General features: G+C 44.7%; 1 protein-coding gene across 3 annotated transcripts in view; it reads left to right on the plus strand.

Moving 5' to 3' along the window:
- LOC147711676 (nucleolar RNA helicase 2-like) overlaps nucleotides 1–21,686 on the plus strand; it is a 490,700-nt gene that overhangs the window by 84,396 nt on the left and 384,618 nt on the right. For all 3 annotated transcript variants that reach the window (XM_086922391.1, XM_086922393.1, XM_086922392.1), the window contains exon 5: nucleotides 12,047–12,225. In XM_086922391.1, the coding sequence (XP_086778517.1) occupies nucleotides 12,047–12,225 (179 nt within the window). The remainder of the gene's footprint in view (nucleotides 1–12,046; nucleotides 12,226–21,686) is intronic.

Raw genomic sequence — 21,686 nt, forward strand, 5'->3', positions numbered from 1 at the left:
GAGTAGTAGAGAGTGAGTAGTAGAGTGAGTAGTAGAGACTAGTAGAGAGAGAGTAGTAGAGAGTGAGTAGTAGACAGTAGTAGAGAGTGAGAAGTAGAGAGTGAGTAGTAGAGAGTAGTAGTGACTAGTAAAGAGTGAGTAGTAGAGAGAGAGTAGTAGAGAGTGAGTAGTAGAGAGTAGTAGATAGTGAGTAGTAGGGAGTAGTGAGTAGCGAGTAGTAGGGAGTGAGTAGTAGAGAGAGAGTAGTAGAGAGTAGTAGAGTAGTAGAGAATGAGTAGTAGACAGTGAGTATTTGAGAGTAGTGGAGTAGGAGAGAGTAAGTAGTAGAGAGTAGTGGAGAATATTCCAAAGTTTGGCACAGCACCACTTTCACAATGAGTCCAATCAAATCATATCACTTGGAGTCCTTATTGAAGCGCTGAATCTTGGTGTATATTCAAATGCTTTTATTTTCCTTAAGTTTATGTACCACAGCCAGCCGAAAGGTTTCGTTCTGTACAACAGAACTTCTTCAGGGCGTTCTTATTTCCTTCAAGTTATGTCGGTATCCAGTTGTCATATAACTAGATATTTCTTCCAAATGTTAGACGAGACATAAGTATATTCTTATTCAAAGTGACTAGGTATCAATTTTACCCACACAATTCGGGCAGACTTGAGTAATTTATAGCATCCTCAAAGTCAGTCTTTCAAAAATTCCAAAGTATAGGACATGATAATCCAAATCCAAATGTTTCTCAAGAAAAGTAATTTACAATCGTTCGGAATATCGGTGTTTGGGCAGATATGATCCAGGGACCCCCAGTATGCAAGGGGAATTAGTCCCCCCTCTACAAACGCGCCAGTGGCGTGCATTGCAGAGAGGTGTAACAAGGGTGTGGCCTCATTACACTTCTCTGCAATGCAGCTCCCTCGCGCATACTGGAGGCTCCTGGTGGACCAGTTGACCCCAGGGACCCCCAGTATGCAAGGGGAATTAGTTCCCCCTCTGCAAACGCGGCAGTGCGCTGCGTTGCAGAGAGGTGTAACAAGGGGCATAGTCTCATTACACCTCTGCAATGCAGCCCCTGGCGCATACTGGAGGTTCCAGGTGGGCTAATTGGCCCCCAGGGGCCCCCAGTATGCAAGGGGAATTAGTTCCCCCTCTTCAAACATGCACGGGGGCTGCGTTGCAGAGAGGTGTAAAAAGGGTTGTGGCTTCATTACACCTCTCTGCAATGCAGTCCCCTGGCGCATACTGGAGATTCCTGGTGGGCTTTCAGGTGTTATATAGTTAGGAATTAGCATTAAAAAAACCTTTGAAATTCACTGAAAAAACCATAGGTTTCACACCAGTTATAGTTAGGAATTAGCATTTAAAAAACCTTTGAAATTCACTGAAAAAACCATAGGTTTCACACCAGTTATAGTTAGGAATTAGCATTTAAAAAACCTATTAAATTCACTGACAAAACCATAGATTTCACACCATTTATAGTTAGCTGGAAATTTTACTGACATAAAACCATTGAAATTCCCACGTTATAGTTAGTTGGACTCACTATAACTTGCGCGCCTGTAATGCACTGCTGATGACGTCACATATTACATCACTCATGACATGGTCAGTGACATCACTCATGACATCACTGATGACCCCATCCTTGTGACAGAGTGACAGACCTAATTTCAGTGTAATGTAACGCTTGAAACACATATTCAAAAATAGAAACAAACATTTTCAAAAAAACGGAGATACCCAAACCAGTAACAACAACCAATTCAGTAATTCCACCATCTATATACACATCCACTCATTCACCAACAGTTCTATATAGTCACTCATATATATACTCACTCATCATATGTAGTGATACACCTATACATCCTGTTACACATCAGCAGTCATCCAAAAGTTACTCACACACATACTCACACATGCAAATAAACTGTTGAACATCCATTTATTTGCATATACATTTATACACACGCTACCACCTTACTTCTAAGGAAACTTACCCATACTTACTCTCTTAAACAATCACTTATAGAAACACATACTTATTTAAACAGGAACTCCTACAATCTCTCACTATATATACTATACTCACTTATATACATCAATACTCACATATACTAGATTAAAACATATGTCGTTACTAATGAAGACACTAGTGAGACAGTCATTCACTCACTAACACACACATATACACACTCATCCACCCATACAGTCCTGCACATATGCTGTCTTCAAAACACATACAAACAGTGAGTCAGTCACCAACCCCTGCAGCCACTTATACACAAAGAGAAACACTGATACAAACATTTAAATATTTAAACAATACTCGCTAATATATGTATTCACTAAGATACACTTAATAAGCCAGTTACCCAACCATTTTTTTTTTTAAAAAACATCCATTTACACACTTATTTAAACATTTATTCTTCCATCGACCTTTACAAATACATATATAAAACCAATTTATTTTTCAGAAAGACACACATTCACTGGATGGTGTCATCAGTGATGTCATGAGTGATGTCACTGACCATGTCATGAGTGATGTAATATGTGACGTCATCAGCAGTGCATTACAGGCGCCCAAGTTATAGTGAGTCCAACTAACTATAACGTGGGAATTTCAATGGTTTTATGTCAGTAAAATTTCCAGCTAACTATAAATGGTGTGAAATCTATGGTTTTGTCAGTGAATTTAATAGGTTTTTTAAATGCTAATTCCTAACTATAACTGGTGTGAAACCTATGGTTTTTTCAGTGAATTTCAAAGGTTTTTTAAATGCTAATTCCTAACTATAACTGGTGTGAAACCTATGGTTTTTTCAGTGAATATATATATATATATATAATGTATGTATATGTGTGTGTGTGTATATGTGTGTGTATATGTATATGTGTGTGTGTGTGTGTGTGTGTGTGTGTATATGTGTGGTGTGTATGTGTGTGGTGTGTGTGTGTGTGTGTGTGTGTGTATATGTGTGTGTATGTGTATATATATGTGTGTGTATGTGTGTATATATATGTGTGTGTATATATATGTGTGTGTATGTGTGTATATGTGTATATGTGTGTGTATATGTGTATATTTGTATGTGTGTTTGTGAACAGATATGCCTATACAATTTTGGGTCTATTTCTTAATAAGTGCCGGTGAAGCCATACAGAGTACATGGGCTGGTAACTCGACCACTCTAGTTCCTCAGCACCTTTATGGTTTCACTGAACACAGGAGCGTTTGGTACCAAACTACTCTTCTCAATAAATCCACGCTGTAAAAGTGTCTCTATATATACTGGACAAAAGTAAGGTACAGTGTGTATAGATTCCACAATCCCCAGAGGTATAACAGAGGTTAAAGTCAGTTCTGACCTTACTCTCTAAAGTGGTAGCTTTGTTGAGCAGTAAGGCAGTACCAGAGGACAGTGTAAAGCATTTGTTGTACACACTCAGTCAGTAAAAGGTTTCACACACTCAAAAACTGAACTCTAGGCCAATAGTTTTATATAAAAAAATATAGTTTTATTGTAGAACCAACAGGTATCAAAATATACTTTTCTCAATATGAGTGACTTTAGGTAATTACTTTGCAGAAAGGCAATATACTTTTGAAGTACAATAGCTACTGTGATTGCAATTGACAAAACAATTCTAAACACAATTTAACATTGAGCTCAATGGGTTTTTCTACATAAATGCAGTTGATTACTTTATAGATTACTTTTGGAACTCCAGGACTGGATCCTAGATTCAGTCCCAGGACCTAAGCTGAAAACAGTCTAGTAAAAGCGTGTGAGGAGACCTAGCACCTCGCCCAGGATGTGCATTGTTGCAGGCCCAGGAGAGCGGGGGTTCTCCACCCAGAAGTCCAGCAACATGTCTGCTGTGTGGCAGCCTCTCAGACCAGACGTGGATTGTAGGTTAGGTTTTCAGGGGGAATTTCGAAGATGCCCTCTGGTGCAGTTTACATTAAATCCAACACTGGCATCACTGGCATCAGTGCGAGTTTTATGTGCTGAGAAGTTTGATATCAAACTTGTCAGTCTTCAGTGCTGCCATTATGGTGCTGTGGAGTTCCTAATGAAAACCTCCCAGCACCATATACTCTTAATGGCATCACTGCACTTTCTGTGCCCAGGAATGGCCCTGGGTACTGTAGGGGCACAGGGCTCATGCACCTGTGCCCACACCACTGGCATAGGGCACCCAGCTAGAGGAGTGACTGAGGTATGCCAGGGCAGTGGGTATGTGGGCATGGCACACAGGGATGTGTGCCATGTCGACTGTTTAGTTCTGTACTTAGACACTCAGCCTGCAAGGGCAGTGTGTGGGTGTCAGGGTACAGGGCCCTTAAGGGGGGCACAATAAGTGCTGCAGTCCTTAGGGGTCCTCTCTGGTCACCATGCCCTGGGTACCTAGGGTACCATTTACTTGGGGCTGACAGGTGGCCAGAGATGCCAATTGGGTTTTGGTTTCAACACAGTTTTAGGGAAGGAACACAGAGCCTAGGGCACACTGTCAAAGCACATCAGCAGTTCAGCAAAAAGTGGGGGCATACCAATGCAAGAAAGATGGCACTTTCTCACACACGCTGATGCCAGTGTGTGATTTATTGTACCATGTACCCAGCGGGCACCTCAGAGGTGACCCCTGAAAACCAACTAACCCTGGTGTGGTCTCTGACCGGCTGTAGCCAGCCAGCCAGCCAGCCACCACCAGAAATGTTTCTGGACCCCTTGGTGGAGAGCCCCTGCTCTGGCTTTAAAGGCCTGCTGCCTTTGTAGTGCGAACCCCGGGCATCTGCTGCTAGCAGCAAATGGCATCTCCTTGTTTACACCTGCACTTTGGACGGGAAAACCAGCAGGAAAACTCGGGGTAATGGCAGGTGTGCCCATCTCTGCCAACTCCACCCCTAAGGGGAGGCTAATTGAAGCACATCTTTCAGTCCCGTCATCTTGAAGATGTAGGGACCCCTTCAATCAGGGATAGGTCTATGCCCCCTCCATAGGAGGGTGGCATAATGGAGGGTGTATTCCTATGTAAGGTACCTATTGGCCTTACTTGCTTCTCCCCTATATCCAGTATGCAGGGGGCTCCCTCAGACCTAGAAACTGGATCTGCGACGACGTAAGCAGCAAGAAGACATCCCTACAGAGAAGACTGAAGACAACTGCCTTGGTCCCAGCCCTACCTGCCTGTCTCCAGCTTCTACAAACCTTTGACCTGTCACATAGCAATCGACCTCTGAAAACCCTGGGAGGATGGCTGCCTTAGAAAAATACTGCAATCTCCCATGGACAGTGGCTCTATCTAGAAGAAACCAACTCTAAGGACTCTGGCTCCAGGCAGAGCCGCAATCATTTAGTCACAGCAAAGAGGGGGGTTGAGGCTTTAGGGGCCGCACTAAGGGTCAAGTTCCTAATATTTGTCAAAGTAAGGGTGCAAATGGTCTGGGATACAACCCCCTAAATCCCAACATAGAACAAATAAAAATTTGTTCTGTACGTCTGATTTCACAAATTGACCTCGCACACCAAAAGGCTATATGATAAACACAATGTTAATGCTCAATAAACATTCGTATTGTCACAAAGATAAAATCCAACTGTTCTCCCAAGAAATTTTTCAAGTCAATTTTCTTCGTTTTATTCTTTCTTTATTTGTTCAAAACTCGCAGATAAAAATAGCCAACGCGTTTCGTCCGAAACCGGACTTCTTCAGGGCTACATTTAAAAAGATACAAAAATATATTTCAATGTGTGTATAGATACAACAGTACGTGCACAAATAGATAAATTATACATTTTTAGATTCAAGGAGACATTTACAAAACACCAGACCATTTAGATATGTACAGCATACGAAAAAAGACTTGAAGAAAATGTCTTTTGATTTCAGGGAGAACATGCGCTGTTACAAAACATTTTGGTAAGCTAAGTATATACTAATGTATTATGTACAGGATATTGTTCACCTAACCATGTAAACAAGAGTCACAAAAGAGCAGTGCCTGCTGAGTTTCAACTGTGATACACAACATAAATGTTTGTATAGCGGCTCAATGGTCATAGATAATTTTGGATCTCTTTTCCCAAACAAGAGTTATGAGAAGACAATGCCTACTGAATTCTAACTGGAGTACACATTGTGATATTTGCATAATAGTTCGCTAATCATAAGTAGTTTTAAGGTCCCTTTGCACGAATAAGAGTCTTGAAAGGACCATACCTACTGAAATTTTGACTGTGATGCACATTATACCGTTTACATAAGAGCTCCAAAGTCATAATATATTTTAAATACCTTTGCGCAGTGTATTCTTATGTTAAGCGTCTCATCCGTCCTGGCAGGTGTACAAGCAATCGGTTTCTATAAGTGAATATATCAATGTTTTAGAAATGATGGTCATATATAAGAATCTGTGCGCTGCAGGAGACAGCTGTTACTATCTGGCAGGCTTATTGACTATTTGAGCGACAGTGTAATTAAAATCTAAGTCGTATGTCCAATCAATATGGCTTTATGGGATAAGTTTTTTAATAAGCCCGTCACCTAAAGAACCTGCCTAATCAGAGGATTAAGGGCCGTTTAACATTCATTAGGAAATGGAAATATGCACTTACTATAGTTATATGGTTGGCAGATTTAGTAATCATCCATTCGTTTTGGGATCCAGCAGAGTTAGGGGAAGAGTAAAGTATATGCCTGAAACCGAAAAATTGGGCAATGGTTATATGAGGAAAGGTGTCTGGCTTTTAAGACCCGAATACAAGGTATCCATGGGTAATAGGTGGTCAACTGGATAAAAAACCATTTACATAATGTCATTGTAAGCGAAAGAAAAATAAACAAGTTTACCAATGGTATGTAATCACTATTGTTAATATATTGGGACTAGGGTTTTTGGGCATCTGGCCTAAGTAAGAAAGTCCAATTACTGAAGCAAGTAACACAATAGCACTGATGTCTCTAAATTACGAAAGTTTGGCATTTATTATTTACACAGTCAGGGAGATGCGTATGGGTTGAAAAACTAACACCCAACAAAGCTAATCTCATAAAGTTAAATCGAAAAGAGAGAAAAAACCGACAATTCAAAGCGACCGTAAGGACAAGGGGCCACAGCCTATGGTGTAGTAACTCTCATATTAATAGGCGAAAACGACACTCAAGCGTGCCCGCCATCTTAGCATGGTCATCTTGCATGCTCATGTACCAAAGTTACAAACACAATAAATATTGAGAAGGACTTCGGGCCAAGTAAGATGCTGGCTATCAAAGAGTAGTAAAAACTATGTCCTACTCAATATTTAAGAGCCCATACAGCGTTAAACTCCTGGAGCTTACCATAAATTCGGCGTCTTCGTCGCGTGCGTGTGCGGTCGTCTGGTCTCCCGGTCCATAATGAAGGCACCTTGGAGAGGATATATATATAGTCCCCAAATGTATGTAATTAGTCAATTAAGACTACTAATTAGTAAAAGCAAAAGGCGCGAAGAAATGGCGATCAATGATTACAATGGCCGCCATCTTAGACTAGTCAAAACGAAGACGGAAAGGTTACGGAAATCAGCTAAAGAAGTGTCATTTTATGCTTTCATCATAAGGATAAGATAGTCTAATAGTTGAAATTAAGTCTAATAATTGTTTCGATTTAAATGACGAGCTATCAGGCTATAATAGAAGTTGTCACGAAGACATGGCGATCGATGATTACAATGGCCGCCATCTTAAACTAGTCAAAATGAAGACTGAAAGGTTACGAAAATCAGCTAAAGAAGTGTCATTTTATGCTTTCATCATAAGGATAAGATAGTTAAATAGTTGAAATTCAGTCTAATAATTGTTTTGATTTAAAGGACAAGCTACCAAGCTATAATAGAACATGTTAATCGAATACTATCGAGCGAAGAAACGAAAATGTTGCAGTCTGAGGAAACATAAAATGCGAGCAGACATCTTGTAAGGGTTCGAGTAAGATCTTCAAAGCAAGGTCTAGCCAAAGAGTGAATATTAAATATGACATGATTGAAATTACGAACTTATACAAGCGCGACCTGACATGATGCAAAATAAATCCAGTAAAGTGAAATGTTTTTCACTTATTTATCAGAAGCAGTCCAAGTTTGTCCCATTTTAGCAGTCTTAGTTAGCCACTTATTCATAATGTTATGGCATCATAGATTAGTGAAAGCCTACACAATGGCGCACATATAACTATATTCAAGGTCCAGGCAGCTGTAATTTGCTGTCTGCAGAAAGGTAGTCCCGGTTGACAATCGGCACAATATATAGACCAAATAATTTAGGCAGGACATGGCTTGACAAAATTGCTCATATTGGTTACTCAGATGAGTGTCTCTTATTGGTTGCACTATTACAATGCAAAGAAACCATGCAATGATGTACAAATCGAATTCCTAGTGTGTAAAGAGAGAGTAATGAAAGAATTACCGCGACAGCAGTAACCTGATACAGAAAATGCGGAGAGTCAGAATGAGTTGAGCTGAGTCACAAAAAATGATGAAATTCATTATTTACATTTAAACCCTGATCTACAGCTTTAAGTCTGCATATCCAACGGGCCTCAAGTTGTCTGAGGCAAGTGATCCTATCACCACCACGTTTACCTGACACTGCTTTGTCAATTGCATGGAATTTAATTTCTTTTTCATCTGGGTGGTTGTCAGCGATATGCTGGGCCACAGGGCTCCGAAGATCATTATTTTTGATGCTTCTAATATGCTCCTGAATCCGTGTTTTAAGACTTCTGGTACTGCTACCAACATAGATCATTTTACAGTGGCAAATGATTACATAGACTGCAAAAGTGGTGTTACAGTTGATGAACGAGGTAACCCTATATGTCCTGGAGCTGTTATAGTTGTAGTCAACCAGTTTGTTTATGCCATGTTCACATACTGAACAATTACCACATACTTTTTTGTATGTGGTAATTGTTCAGTATGTCAACTTCCGGTGCAACGCCTACAGCCTGTTTGTTGAAAGCAGAATCCCCATTGAGAAGTATTGGGCGCCCAATGCAGAATTTGCACCCTACACCCAGCCTCCCCTGTGCCGCTGGTGATGTATGTTTGGTGCTGCTTTGTGCCCCTTTTGTGTGACCTAAACCCCAAATCTTGGCTCCTGCAACCATTCTACTTGCCTGTTAGCAGTGTGGCTCTGAGCACCCCAGTTTCCATTGAAACACCTTGTGCCAAACTCAGATTTTGAGGTTCTGGGGTTGCTGTCTGTTCCGTGTTATCCACAACAAAGGGAACGGATGAGGAACAGTGATTTAAGTTGACTTTTGAATTCCACAAAGGACGGTATGGTTCTGATGTGCGGGGGGATGAAGTTCCAAATCAAATTTTGGGGGAGTTTCCCGAGAAAGAGCAGTCCGCTGTTCTTTTCTTTCTGGTTTTAGGTAGGATGAGCAGGAGGAAGTTAGAGCTTCTCAGATTCCTGGCTTGGCCTGCTTTTTTGAGGTTTTTTTGCCAAGTATTCGGGTTTGCCGGTATGGAGGGCTTTGTGGGTCAGGCAGGCCGTTCTGAAGTTACTTCGCATTTCTACTGGGAGCCAGTTGATTTCTTTGAGTGCCTGGGAGATGTGATCAGATTTTTTGATGCTGGTGATCATTCTGGCTGCCGCATGTAATGTTGTTTTGATCGGTGCCAAATGCGATTTAGGAATACCGGTTAGGATTGCGTTCCCATAGTCCAGTCTTGACAGTACCAGAGATTGAGTGGCCAGTTTGAGGTCCTTGTTAGGAATGTAGGGTTTGATTTTGTTCAGAAGTCTGAGGTTAAAGAATGCACTTTTAGCCGAGTTTTTAATGTGTTTCATCATGTTTAGTTTAGAATCTAAGGTGACGCCAAGAGATTTAAGAGTCTGCTAGAGTGAGATTCCCTTTGAGTGCATCGATTGCCTTTAGCCATTTTGCGATTTGAGGGTTGTCCTCCTTGTTCGAGATAAGGAGTGTCTCGGTCTTGTCTGGATTTAGTTTAAGGTGATTCTGTCAGCCATTCCGGAACATCTTTCAGGACATAATTTAGTCTTTGGATGTCATTGAGAGAGGAAGTTTCCAGATAGATCTGTGTATCATCCGCGTAGAGGTGGAAGCGGATATTGGCTTTTCTGAGTAGCTTGGAGAGCGGTTTCAAATAGATGTTGAAAAGCTGTGGAGAGAGCACCGATCCTTGGGGGACGCCCTTGTTGACTTGCTGGGTTTTTCGAGGTGAAGTTCTTGATTTTTATTTTTTGCGTGCGATTGTGTATAAAGGAGGAGAACCACTTGAGAACTACCTCGCCGAGACCAGCTCTTTCTTGAAGAGCCTTGATGAGGAGTTTGTGGTCCACCGTATCAAATGCTGCCGAGAGGTGTAGGAGAATGAGGAGGCAGCATTTGTCGGAGTCTAGTGATCCATGGAGATCATCTATGATGTTCAGCATCGCGGTTTCTGTGCTGCAGCCTTTTCTAAAGCCAGACTGGTGGGGGTCTAGGAGGTTGATGTTGTCCAGGTGCTGTGTCAGTTGATGAAGTACGCAGTGTTCAAGTGTTTTAGAGAGCAAGGGGAGGTTAGATATAGGTCTGAAATTGTTTAGATCTGTCAAGTCTAGACCGGGTTTTTTCAGCAGGGGTGTGACTTGCCCCATTTTAAGGCAATCAGGGACCACTCCATTTTTTAAGGAGCTATTTATGATTTTGCTCCATATAGGTGCAAAAGCGTGCTTCATTTTCTTGATTAGTAGGGGAGGAAGGGGGTCTGAGATATGTGCTGATGGTTTGGAGGTCGAGATCAGCGAGATTATCTGTTTCTAGAACGGGGCGAAAGCTAAGCCAGGGGGTGAGAGAAGATTCAGGAGAGAGGGCATGAGGTACATCCGAGCTGCTCTTCTTGGGCTGTGATTTGTTGATGTCTAATGATAGTTCGATTCTTGCGATCTTGTCGTTGAAGAAGTGGGCGAAGTTGTCGCATAGTTCTTTGGATGCCTGTACAGATGAGGACAGTGGCTTGGAGGATTGTTGTCTGATGATGCTGTAGAGCTCCTTCGGTCTGTTTTTGGCCTTATCCAGTGCTTCGCGGAAGAAGCTGGATTTCTTGTTTTTGATGTGGTTGTACTTCCTACGGGCTGCTTTCAGTTGGTCACGAAGGATGGCGGTCCGGTTGTTTCTCCACTTTCTTTGGCTCTTAAGTTTCTCCTTTCTGTGTTTAGGTCCGCGTTGAACCATGTTCTGGATGGAATGGCTCTGCTTCTTTTGAGCTTTAGTGGAGCTAGTGGACTCCAATCTTGGAGCAGTAAATACAATTAAACCTGTTTGAAAGTGCATATTTTAATAGGAACAGGTTGGTAGCAAACTACAGCTGCTGGGCTCTCCCCCGAAAAATGTTATTCTTTATCAAAAAGCCCACCCCTTTTTCCCTGAGCTGCATTTGAGGGGGAAGCAGCAAATGAGAAAGCAATAACACACATACACTCTCATGGAGTGCAGGAAGAACAAATATTGAAAATGCAATAGGTCTCGCCTTTGATTAAGTTAAAACCATGTGCTTTGCTAATGGTATTGTATAGCAAAGCAAATGGCTTTAACTTAATAAAAGGTGACACCTATTGCATTATAAATGTTTGTTCCATTTGTCGTTTACACATTTGCTGGTAATTGAACATGTTATATTTTGGAAAGAGACTCCCAACCCCCCCCCCCCCCCCCTCCTCCCCTCTTTAATTATCCTCAAATCCGTGGTTTTGTGTTGCGATGTTAAGACTTGTGTGCCAACAGTCTTTGCAATCTAAAACATGTGCGGAAAATGTACTATGAAGTAAAAACGTCAGATTAAAGGCTGTTTCCCGGTATAACCACCTAGTGGTATACCACTTACAGAGCCTGCTTCCTACTGTTGGTGTGTGTGTATGTGTGTGTGTATGTATGTGTGTATATATATATATATGATTCTTCGTGAATGTTTTTGCTTTAGATATTTTGGTGAACAGTTGTAGGTCATGAAACTAGATGTAACATGCCATTTATTTTTTATTTTTCAGCAAGAGGAGTAACACATTTGTTTCCTGTGCAAGTAAAGACATTCCATTCGGTGTATAGTGGTAAAGATGTTGTTGCACAAGCTCGAACTGGGACAGGGAAAACGTTCTCTTTTGCTATTCCATTGATTGAAAAACTTCAGGGAGTTGACCAAGATCGGAAAAGAGGCAGAGCCCCCAAGGTGACGGTCTAAGAATATACATAAGAAGTTTGCTTCATTCTCTTGGGAAATGTTATTATTGTATTCTAAAGTATTCACCATATTCTGATCCCTTCCTACTTTGAGAGAGATTGATGTTATTGGTTTGATGCAAGTGTAAATTGGAAGTGAAACTGATTAGCCAGGGATACAAATCTTTTTGTCCTTGGAAAGAGGTGCTTCTCAAATCTGTTTGTTATAGTCCACTTATGCAGTTTAGTGTAATGCAGTTACTCCACTGTGGCTGTGCTCTCATAGTTCTTGTGGTATCAGGTTCTGATTGAGCCAGGACTCGTACAAAGCGGACGCTAAATAGATTTGGAAATGGCACGGCTACAATGCAGACTCTGAATATGAATGAGCTCTGTTCTGGTCTCATCCTCGCAGGGGCTTTATTTATGTAGAGCTGCAGTTTTTTTTTAGTGGTTTAAAAAAAAAAGTTTCCATCTCTTCAACAGTTGAGGATTATGTGCGATAGATTTAAGTGTATTTTACTATTCATACAGGACCTCTTTCTTTCTGCACACATTTTCTTAGATATAACCCCCAGTAATTTTTTCCAGACCTCCGGTGTAATTTCTCGCTCTAGAGTTTTCATTTCGCCACGTAAGACCAAGAGTCCCTCTTTTCTGATTACAACAAAATGACATATACTGTGAGAATCGGTCATTAATTTCTCCCCCAGATGAGGTAGAGTTTCTCATAGTGCAGTGTTTCAGACTCCTCCAGCTGAAAATCCTGTTAACAACTATCAATTTGTGATACTACCGTTGTGAAATAAATCTGAGATGATTTGGAACCCTGCAAGTCGCCACCTGGCTCCTTTGCTGGTACATATTAAAATGTATAACGTTCTGCTGAGATGGGAATGCAATTAGACTTCCTCTTCTATTCTATGTTACTAATATGACAGGGGGACTGTAATGAAAAAAGTCCTAAGGTATATGGTTTTTTCCAGTTATATTAACGTCTTTGAGAGGGAAGGACATTGACCTCTATGCCAAATTCGTTTCCCTAGGGAATAACTTCATTATCCGGGCATGGGTTCTTCCAGCACCCAGGAAAATGTACCAACCCTCAGAATATTTGTCAAGTAGACGCCACAGAGATCCAGAGTAATGACACATGAGCGGATCCCAGCATATTTTATTACATAAAATACCCACCAGATGTCAGTATGGTTCAAAAACAGAATTGCCACACTTGTCGGCTGAAGCATGACATATGCAAGGCTTTCTGGATTAGAAAAATAAATAGGTTCCATGCAAGGCATACCCCTCTGGACTCCTCCTGGTGTCTAGTTTCCAGAAATTTCTGCGGTTGGTAGGTTTCTCGGGTGATAGCCAGCCCAGGGTTCAAGTCCCGCAGCTACCAACACCATAGGAATCTGTTAAATTCAAAGCAAATTTCTAGATGTTTCCATGGTATGTTTCTGGACCAATCCTTCCCAGGGTGGTAGGCCTCTCCCTCACTACTCGTGATAAATTTCAGTACCCACCAATAACCACTAGATCAGGGGTCTCCAACCTTTTCTGTAGTGAGAGCTACTTATGCTCAAGGAAAGTCCTGACAAGCAACTAGCATATTTTATCGCTGTAAAATGCTAATGATATGTATTACCATTACACTATGACCACCCTAAGCACGATTATCAGTAGTAACCACCAAAATATTCCAGGTGAAGTTATCAGCAGAATGCAAGGGAAACGTTTATCAATATTAAATGCTTGTAATCAAGTAAAATACAAATTCTCACATGCTATGTGCCATAAGGGTATTACCACAGCAGTAAGTCTCCCCAACTCAAATTGAATTATCATTCAGCTAACAACTTTAAATGTGTTTTAGAACTGCAATATCTTGTCTTCATTAGTATATTAGTTTTTGAAAAGACACATTTTTTTAGTGGTAGTAATCTTTATTTAGATATAAAACAAATATCTTTAAAAGAGAAATTTCCAGTTCATAGTGTTTACAAATATTAAAAACAATACAGACAGTCAAATACACAGCAGAAATATGCATAATCATCTTCCTTGGTCTCTTACTTGCAAATGTTATTAAAATTGCTCCCCCAATCTGTGATTACATACATAAAACAAACCGTGATCCTAAAAAGCTATTTAGCTGTTCTTATCTCTAATTACTTGACGGTTTTGAGATTATTTGTTTTTAAAAAGCGTTGATTAATTTAAGAAAGATTAGGGGAAGGCTGGGACTGGACACTTTTGTTTAAAATTGCGATATGCCTGCAGGATCAAGTTTGTCAACCTTATATTTAGATCTGTGTTGTCTGGGCTCAAAGCCGCAATGATAGCTTGCCTGCAGAACCGAACACCCAGCCGATTCCATTCCCCCCTCAGCTTGGACCTACGTTGGAGATCAAATGCTGGACAACTGCAAACCACGTGCAGTAGCGATTCTGCTGCTTCGCCGCACCCTCTACATATTGTATCCCCCTCCGTACGACGCCAGGCGGGTAGGTTTTGCAGAAAAGACACATATTTTTCTATCAAAATCACTTTCCACTTTGAGGACTCAAACTCAATTTTCTAGAAGAAAAACCTTTCTGATTTTTTTTTTTCCCTTTAACCTCTAGGCTGCGGCCAGAATTTCGCTGCGGTGCGTCGAAATTCCACCAATGCGCAGATTGGACAGCTCCAGGCCATCCGATGCACAGGCCCACCGCCGCGCCGGACGGCTGGGGGCCATCCCACGCATGCAAGGGGTTAAAATTCAAATCCGTTTTCCTTGTTAGAAAATAAACAGTCGCTAAACATCAGCTTTTCGTTTTCATTGAGTACCGCCATGTAAAAATGCCTCTCATGGTCAAATTCTGCTATAAATACCCAGGTATTGGAATCATAGGCCACGCTTTCTCACCATAACACTACGAATGCCTCTATTATGCTAACAATGCCCATCATTAAACCAGGGCTACCACTTAGCCACAGCTGGATGCCCAACATATATTAGTTATGGCCATTATTATGGGAGAAGCGGTTGCCACTCTGTCAGGAAGGGCTAAAAGCAGGCTAGTCATGCTCTTTATATGTCAGTGATGGCAGCAGGTATGTAATTACTAGACTTGTATGCACAAAATAGTCAAGGATGAAAATGTTATGGCTATGGCACAATTATACCATGAACGGGCACAATTGCGTCAGAGATAATACTCTTATGATGGGAACGAGCATACATATTTGGCAGTCCTTGACACTAGGAGTAGCTTTTAGGAATCAACACTGTTTATTAGGGAAGGACACAGTGTCACACACCCACATCAAAGTGAATGTGAGGCTTCTAACTTCCTCTGCCCTGGATGCATACTCTCTGCTCCTCAGCTATTTGGTTGATAATGCTCCCAACTAACACATTTTCACTCTAGTTTTTGCAGTCACGCACTTTGGTGGGTCAGCCCTGGTTACTGCTGCTACTATTCTTTGATCTCGCACACGGTGCAACTGATAGAGCAGGGTGTATAACATGGCCAATCTACTTCTTAGGTAGATTTAAAGTGGATAATAAAGATGGTTCATGTGACGCCGTAGCCTCCATGCTTCAACACCTTCCGCAAGACCTTCAAATGGATCCCATCCGAATCCAGGAAGAACGTCACCCACGTATTCATCACCAGCAGGCTGGACTACGGAAATGCCCTCCACGCCGGAATCAACAAATCTCTACTCCACAAACTCCAGACCGTCCAGAACGCCGCAGCCAGACTTGTTCTCAGCATCCCACGACAAGATCACATCCCCCAGCACCTACGAGTCCTCCCCTGGGTCCCGTAAAAAAAAAAAAGTGACCTTCAAGCTGCTCACACACACCTACAAAGCCCTCCACAACACCGGACCCAATACCTCAACGAAAGAATCTCCTACACACCGAAAAGAAACCTCCGCTCCGCTGACCAGGCCTTGGCCGAAATCCCCCGCATCCACAAAGCCAGAACAGGAGGCAGATCCTTCTCCTACATTTTGGCCAAGACCTGGAACAAACTCCTCCTCAGCATAAGATGAAACACCACACTGCAAGCATTCAGGAAAAGCCTCAAGATCTGGCTTTTCGAATGACTGGAGCTGCCAAAATCCTATACCCCCAGCACATTGAGACCCCCATGGGTGAGTAGTGCGCTCTATAAATCCCTGATTGATTGGTCAACACAGTGTGTGTTTGAGTGTTATCTAGAGGCCCTGCCATTGGTTTGGTTGTCTGTAACCCTTGCGGGTAATGAAACGAGCAGTGCTGCCTTCTTTAATATACACAGAATCTCTGAGATTTGCTTGGTTAGGCTTCAACTCTGAGAGCTACTTTGAGGGTGCTGGTGAGCTACCAGTATCTCCCGAGCTACTGGTTGGAGACCCCTGCACTAGATAAACCATTAACCTTGGGTTCCAGAGTAGCGTGCTACTTGCCATAAAGCACTTCAACACCTCATCAGGGGTAGTAAGCGCTATATAAATCAAATTATTGTTTTTTATTGAAATAAATGTTGGAACACTGGGATTTAGGACTTTAGTTCTCCATAGATTCCAAAACTTTCCCTCCCAAAGGCTTGACAAGTTTGACATTTGTTGGATATTCTGGGTTAAAAAAAAGTGGAGTGATCCACACCACCGGGAACCTCAGTGTGTCTAAATGTTTCTGTGCTTAACCAGCACATGCTACGATAATGCAAAGTATGCAAATGTTCGAGGCATGTGGGCTGCTGAATTCATATCTGTGCATAGATCGCCGCCTAGTGTTGGGTCCGGATGATTGCACATTGTTGTCCTGGAAGAGTCTTCGAAGTATCACGAGATAGGTGGCTCCTCCCCTGGACTACAGTGCGCATGGGCATCGCCTCCATCCCCAGATTGTTTTTTTCCGCCATTGGGTTCGGATGTGTTTCGGTTCCCTCTGTCTGGACCGATAGTTTGTTTGACTTTCTACTTGAGACCAAAAGGTCTTTAGGCTGGGCGTCGGTATTGTTTTCGTTCGGGTTGTATTCCTTCTCAGCTCCGAACGCTTCCTGCCCCTCCGCGTGCTGTCGGCGCGGACGGGCTTACTCGACGCTCCAGACTACTGAACATGGAACGAACTCCGTTCAAGAGGTGCCCGGTGTGCACCTCCAAGTATTCACACCTCGACGTGCACCCTGTGTGCAACAAGTGTTTATCACCGGACCATGACGAGGCCAGGTGTATGGCCTGTTCAAAGTTCCGGTGCAAGAAGACCCTGAAGCATCGTCGGGCCGCTCGACTCCAGGCCCAGTTGTCGGCACCCCCGGCGCCCCCGCCGGACAACATCTTTGAGGAATTTGAAGGAAACGACAACGTCTTTCAGGTTTCGGACTCTAGCCTCGCGTCGGAGGGAGACGACTACGACGCGGGAGATGAGGAGTTTGATGAAGTCGGCGACGAGGTAGGGGACGACGATGGGGCCATTGCCACCGTGGGGGATAGCTCGGAGGAAGAGCACCCCCAAGCTGACTCAGGGGTCGATCCCCAACTTACGGCCCAGGTCCAGGGATCGCCTTCGGGCCTTACCCAAGACCTTACTATTAGTCCAGCAGCCCCGCCTCTCGGCCCGGCCACGGACATTTCAGATGCGCCACTACCGTTGAAGAAAACGAAAGTGAAGCCATCGGGATCCACACCATCGGTTTCGAAACCGAAAGTGAAAGCTCCACTGGTGGGACAGAAGGCTCTAGAGGCGTCAACATCTAAGAAAATCAAAATGGCCGACTTGAAGAGCCACGCCAAGATGGCCGACCCCAAAGCCTCGGGGTCGACGCCGAAGGCAAAGGCGTCCGACGCGGCTGCGTCGGCGCCGAAGATGGTAGAGGTCGATGACCCGAAAAAGGCTCCGAAGAAGCGTCAAGGCGATTCCAAAGCTCCGGCTGCGCCGGCTCCGACTGTCGGGGCCAAGGATGGCACGGTGTCGGCTCCGAAGACTTTGCCTCCAGCGGACCCAGCTCCCGACTCAGGGAAATCGTTCGAGACGGTCAAGCCCTCTCCAACCTTGACGAAAAAGGTCACGGAGTCCCTGCAACGGATTCGGAAGGGCGCTGTTGTTCCCTAACCGGAGGGCGTGAAGCCGAAGACCGCATCGAAGCCGGCGAAGGTGCAGACGCCTATCCGCTACACCCTGCCGCCGAAGTCGACGCCGAAAGCCTTCGCTCCGAAGCAGGGAGCAGACGTGCCCTCGAAGGAGGTGTCGACGTCCAAAGCGGCATTGGTGGTGTCGAAGCTTCGACTCCAGCCACTCGCGGAGGAAGAGCGCCGAGAGGTCATCATCGACGCCAATACTGGAAAATTGTCCCTCCTCAAACGGAAAATCACCACGGAGCCGGTGTTGGAACATTTTCGGATTCCTCTTAAAAACAAGAAGGACTCGACGGGCGCTTCGGCCCCTATGGAGCCTTCGTCTCCCAAACACGTAGACCGTTCTCCAACGCGTTCCAACGCGGGGGAGGGTGACGAGGAAGAGGAGGTCGAGTACAACTATCCGGCGTACTCTGATCCGGAGGAGGAACATGAGCCTTGGTCGGCCGGAGCCGACCCGGACGACCCACAATCGGGTCAGGAACCGCAGCTCTTTGCGGCAAAGACCTCACCAACGGAGGATTCTGCAGCCTTCAACGCCTTGATTGAGAGGGCCGCAGCTAACCACGATGTTGAGCTCCACTCAGATCCTGTGGATGTGGATTTTTTGTTTGACACTTTTTCAGTGGCCGAGAAGTCAGTCCAGACATTGCCAATGCTCAAAGGAGTTCTAAAGCACGCGCCGGAGGTCTTCAAGGAGCCCACTCGGGCGCGTGTCATCAATCCTCGAATTGACAAAAAGTATAAGGCAGCGCCCTCGGATCCAACATATATCAAGGGACACTTGCCACTGGACTCTTTGGTTGTATCCAACGCTCGGAAGAGGGCGAATTCACAGACCACTGGTGACGCTCCTCCCCCAGACAAAGAGTCGAATATTTGAGGCCTCAGGGAAAAGGATTGCTGCGCAAGCAGCTAACATTTGGCGCATTTCAAACACCCAGGCCCTACCTGCACGCTACGATAGGGCTCACTATGACACCCTAGAAACACTGTTGCAGCACTTACCTGACCAGTACAAGGAGGCTGGGGAGATGTTAATTCAGGAGGGCAAGCTAATCACTAACGCTTCCATCAAATGTGCGCTAGATGTGGCTGATACTGCCTCCAGGGCAATCAACACCAGTGTGTTGCTAAGAAGACATGCATGGCTTCGGATATCAGGCTTTAAACCAGATATACAAACAACCATACTGAACCAAACAGTTAATCCTGACCACCTGTTTGGACCCGAGGTGGATGCGACACTTGAAAAGATGAAAAAAGACACAGACACTGCCAAGTCTATGGGGGCCCTCCAATCTCAGCAGTTTCGGGGTGGTTCCTATCGCCGCTCCAATACCAGAGGCACCTCAAGGGGTCAGGCATCGCAATCCACACAGTACTATAAGAGCAATACCCAGACCTCATACACCAACAAGGGTAGAGGTGGCTACAGAGGCAACAACGTCAAGGGCAGGGGACGTGGAAACAATAGCTCCAGGTCCACCACCGCCAACAAGCAGTGACGTCTTGTCACTGCCCCCCCGACCACACAACACCGGTCGGGGGGAGACTCCAGCAGTTCCTGCCCGCGTGGAAATCCATCATCACGGACAGGTGGGTCAGATCTCTTATCCAGTACGGTTACTGTCTGGAACTTACTTCCACTCCACCAAACATACCTCCAAGAAGCCGGCCTATGTCCGGCGAGCACTTGCACTTGTTGCAGCAGGAGGTCACAGTCATGCTGCAAAAAGGGGCAATAGAGCTCGTTCCACTGCAAGAAAGGGGAACAGGAGTTTACTCCCTGTATTTTCTAATCCCCAAAAAGGACGGATCCCTCAGGCCCATCCTGGACCTCAGGCCCCTCAACTGGTATATTCTCTCGGAGCACTTCCATATGCTCACGTTACAGCAGGTACTCCCTCTGCTTCAACAGGGGGACTTCCTGGCTACGAAGGATCTGAAAGATGCATACTTTCATATCCCCCTGCATCCTTCCCACAGGAAGTATCTCAGATTCACAATCCTAGACCAGCACTACCAGTTCAGGGTTCTGCCGTTCGGGGTCACCACAGCGCCAAGAGTCTTTACAAAGTGCCTGGCGACTGTGGCGGCGCATCTACGACGCCAGAACGTCCACGTCTATCCTTATCTGGACGACTGGCTCATTCAGGCAAAAACAGAACAGCAGTGCGCCGACCACGTGTCCCGCACCATTCATCTCCTGCACGATCTGGGATTCTCGCTGAACTATCCAAAATCCCATCTCCAACCCGCCCATGTACGGCAGTATCTGGGCGCGACAATAAACACACTGGCAGCCACTGCGCAGCCAAACTCAGTGAGAATCGCCAGTATCCAAGCGCTGATCCAACGATTCAGACCTCAGCACTCGCTTCCAGCGAAGGTGTTCATGCAGTTGCTAGGCATGATGGCCTCCTGCATCTCCATCGTCCTGCACGCGAGATTACATATGCGTCCGCTTCAGGAGTGCCTGGCACGGCAGTGGACTCAGGCTCATGGGCAACTGACAGACCTAGTGTTGGTGAGCGGTCGGGCGTTCAACTCTCTGCATTGGTGGAATCCACAAAACCTTTGCAAGGGCCGACCGTTCCAGGAGCCTGTGCCACAGATTATCCTGACAACGGACGCTTCTCTCCAGGGATGGGGAGCGCATGTACTCCATTACACGGTGCAGGGTCTATGGACACTACAGCAGAGGAAGATGCACATCAACGTCCTGGAACTGATGGCAATCTTCATGGCCTTAAAGGCATTCAAGGTACATCTGTGCAACAAGGTCGTGTTGATCCGGACGGACAACATGACGGCCATGTACTACATTCAGAAGCAGGGAGGAACACACTCTCCGCAGCTGTCTAATCTGGCTCAGAGCATGTGGAAGTGGGCCATTCAGAGGAACATCTTCCTCATGGCGGAGCATCTCCCGGGCAAAGACAACCAGATGGCGGACCTGCTCAGCAGGCACAGCCACCAAATGCACGAGTGGGAGATACATCCATCAGTACTCCAACCGTACTTCCAAAGGTGGGGTCATCCAGAGATAGACCTGTTCGCCACAAAGGAGAACGCAAAATGCCAAAGCTTCGCCGCCAGGTTCCCACACCCGCAATCGCAGGGCAATGCGATGTGGATGAACTGGTCAGGCAGATTTGCGTACGCTTTTCCCCCAGCACCTCTGATACCGCTGGTGGCACGCAAACTCAGGCAGCACTCGATGACTCTCATCCTGGTTGCTCCAACGTGGGCTCGCCAACCATGGTACACCACGTTTCTGGAACTCTCCGTGGTACCGCATCAAAGGCTTCATCTCACTCCCAGCCTTCTGACGCAGAGCCATGGAGACAT

The sequence above is a fragment of the Lissotriton vulgaris genome, chromosome 5 (genome assembly GCF_964263255.1).
Source record: "Lissotriton vulgaris chromosome 5, aLisVul1.2, whole genome shotgun sequence".
NCBI classification, from domain to species: Eukaryota; Metazoa; Chordata; class Amphibia; order Caudata; family Salamandridae; genus Lissotriton; species Lissotriton vulgaris.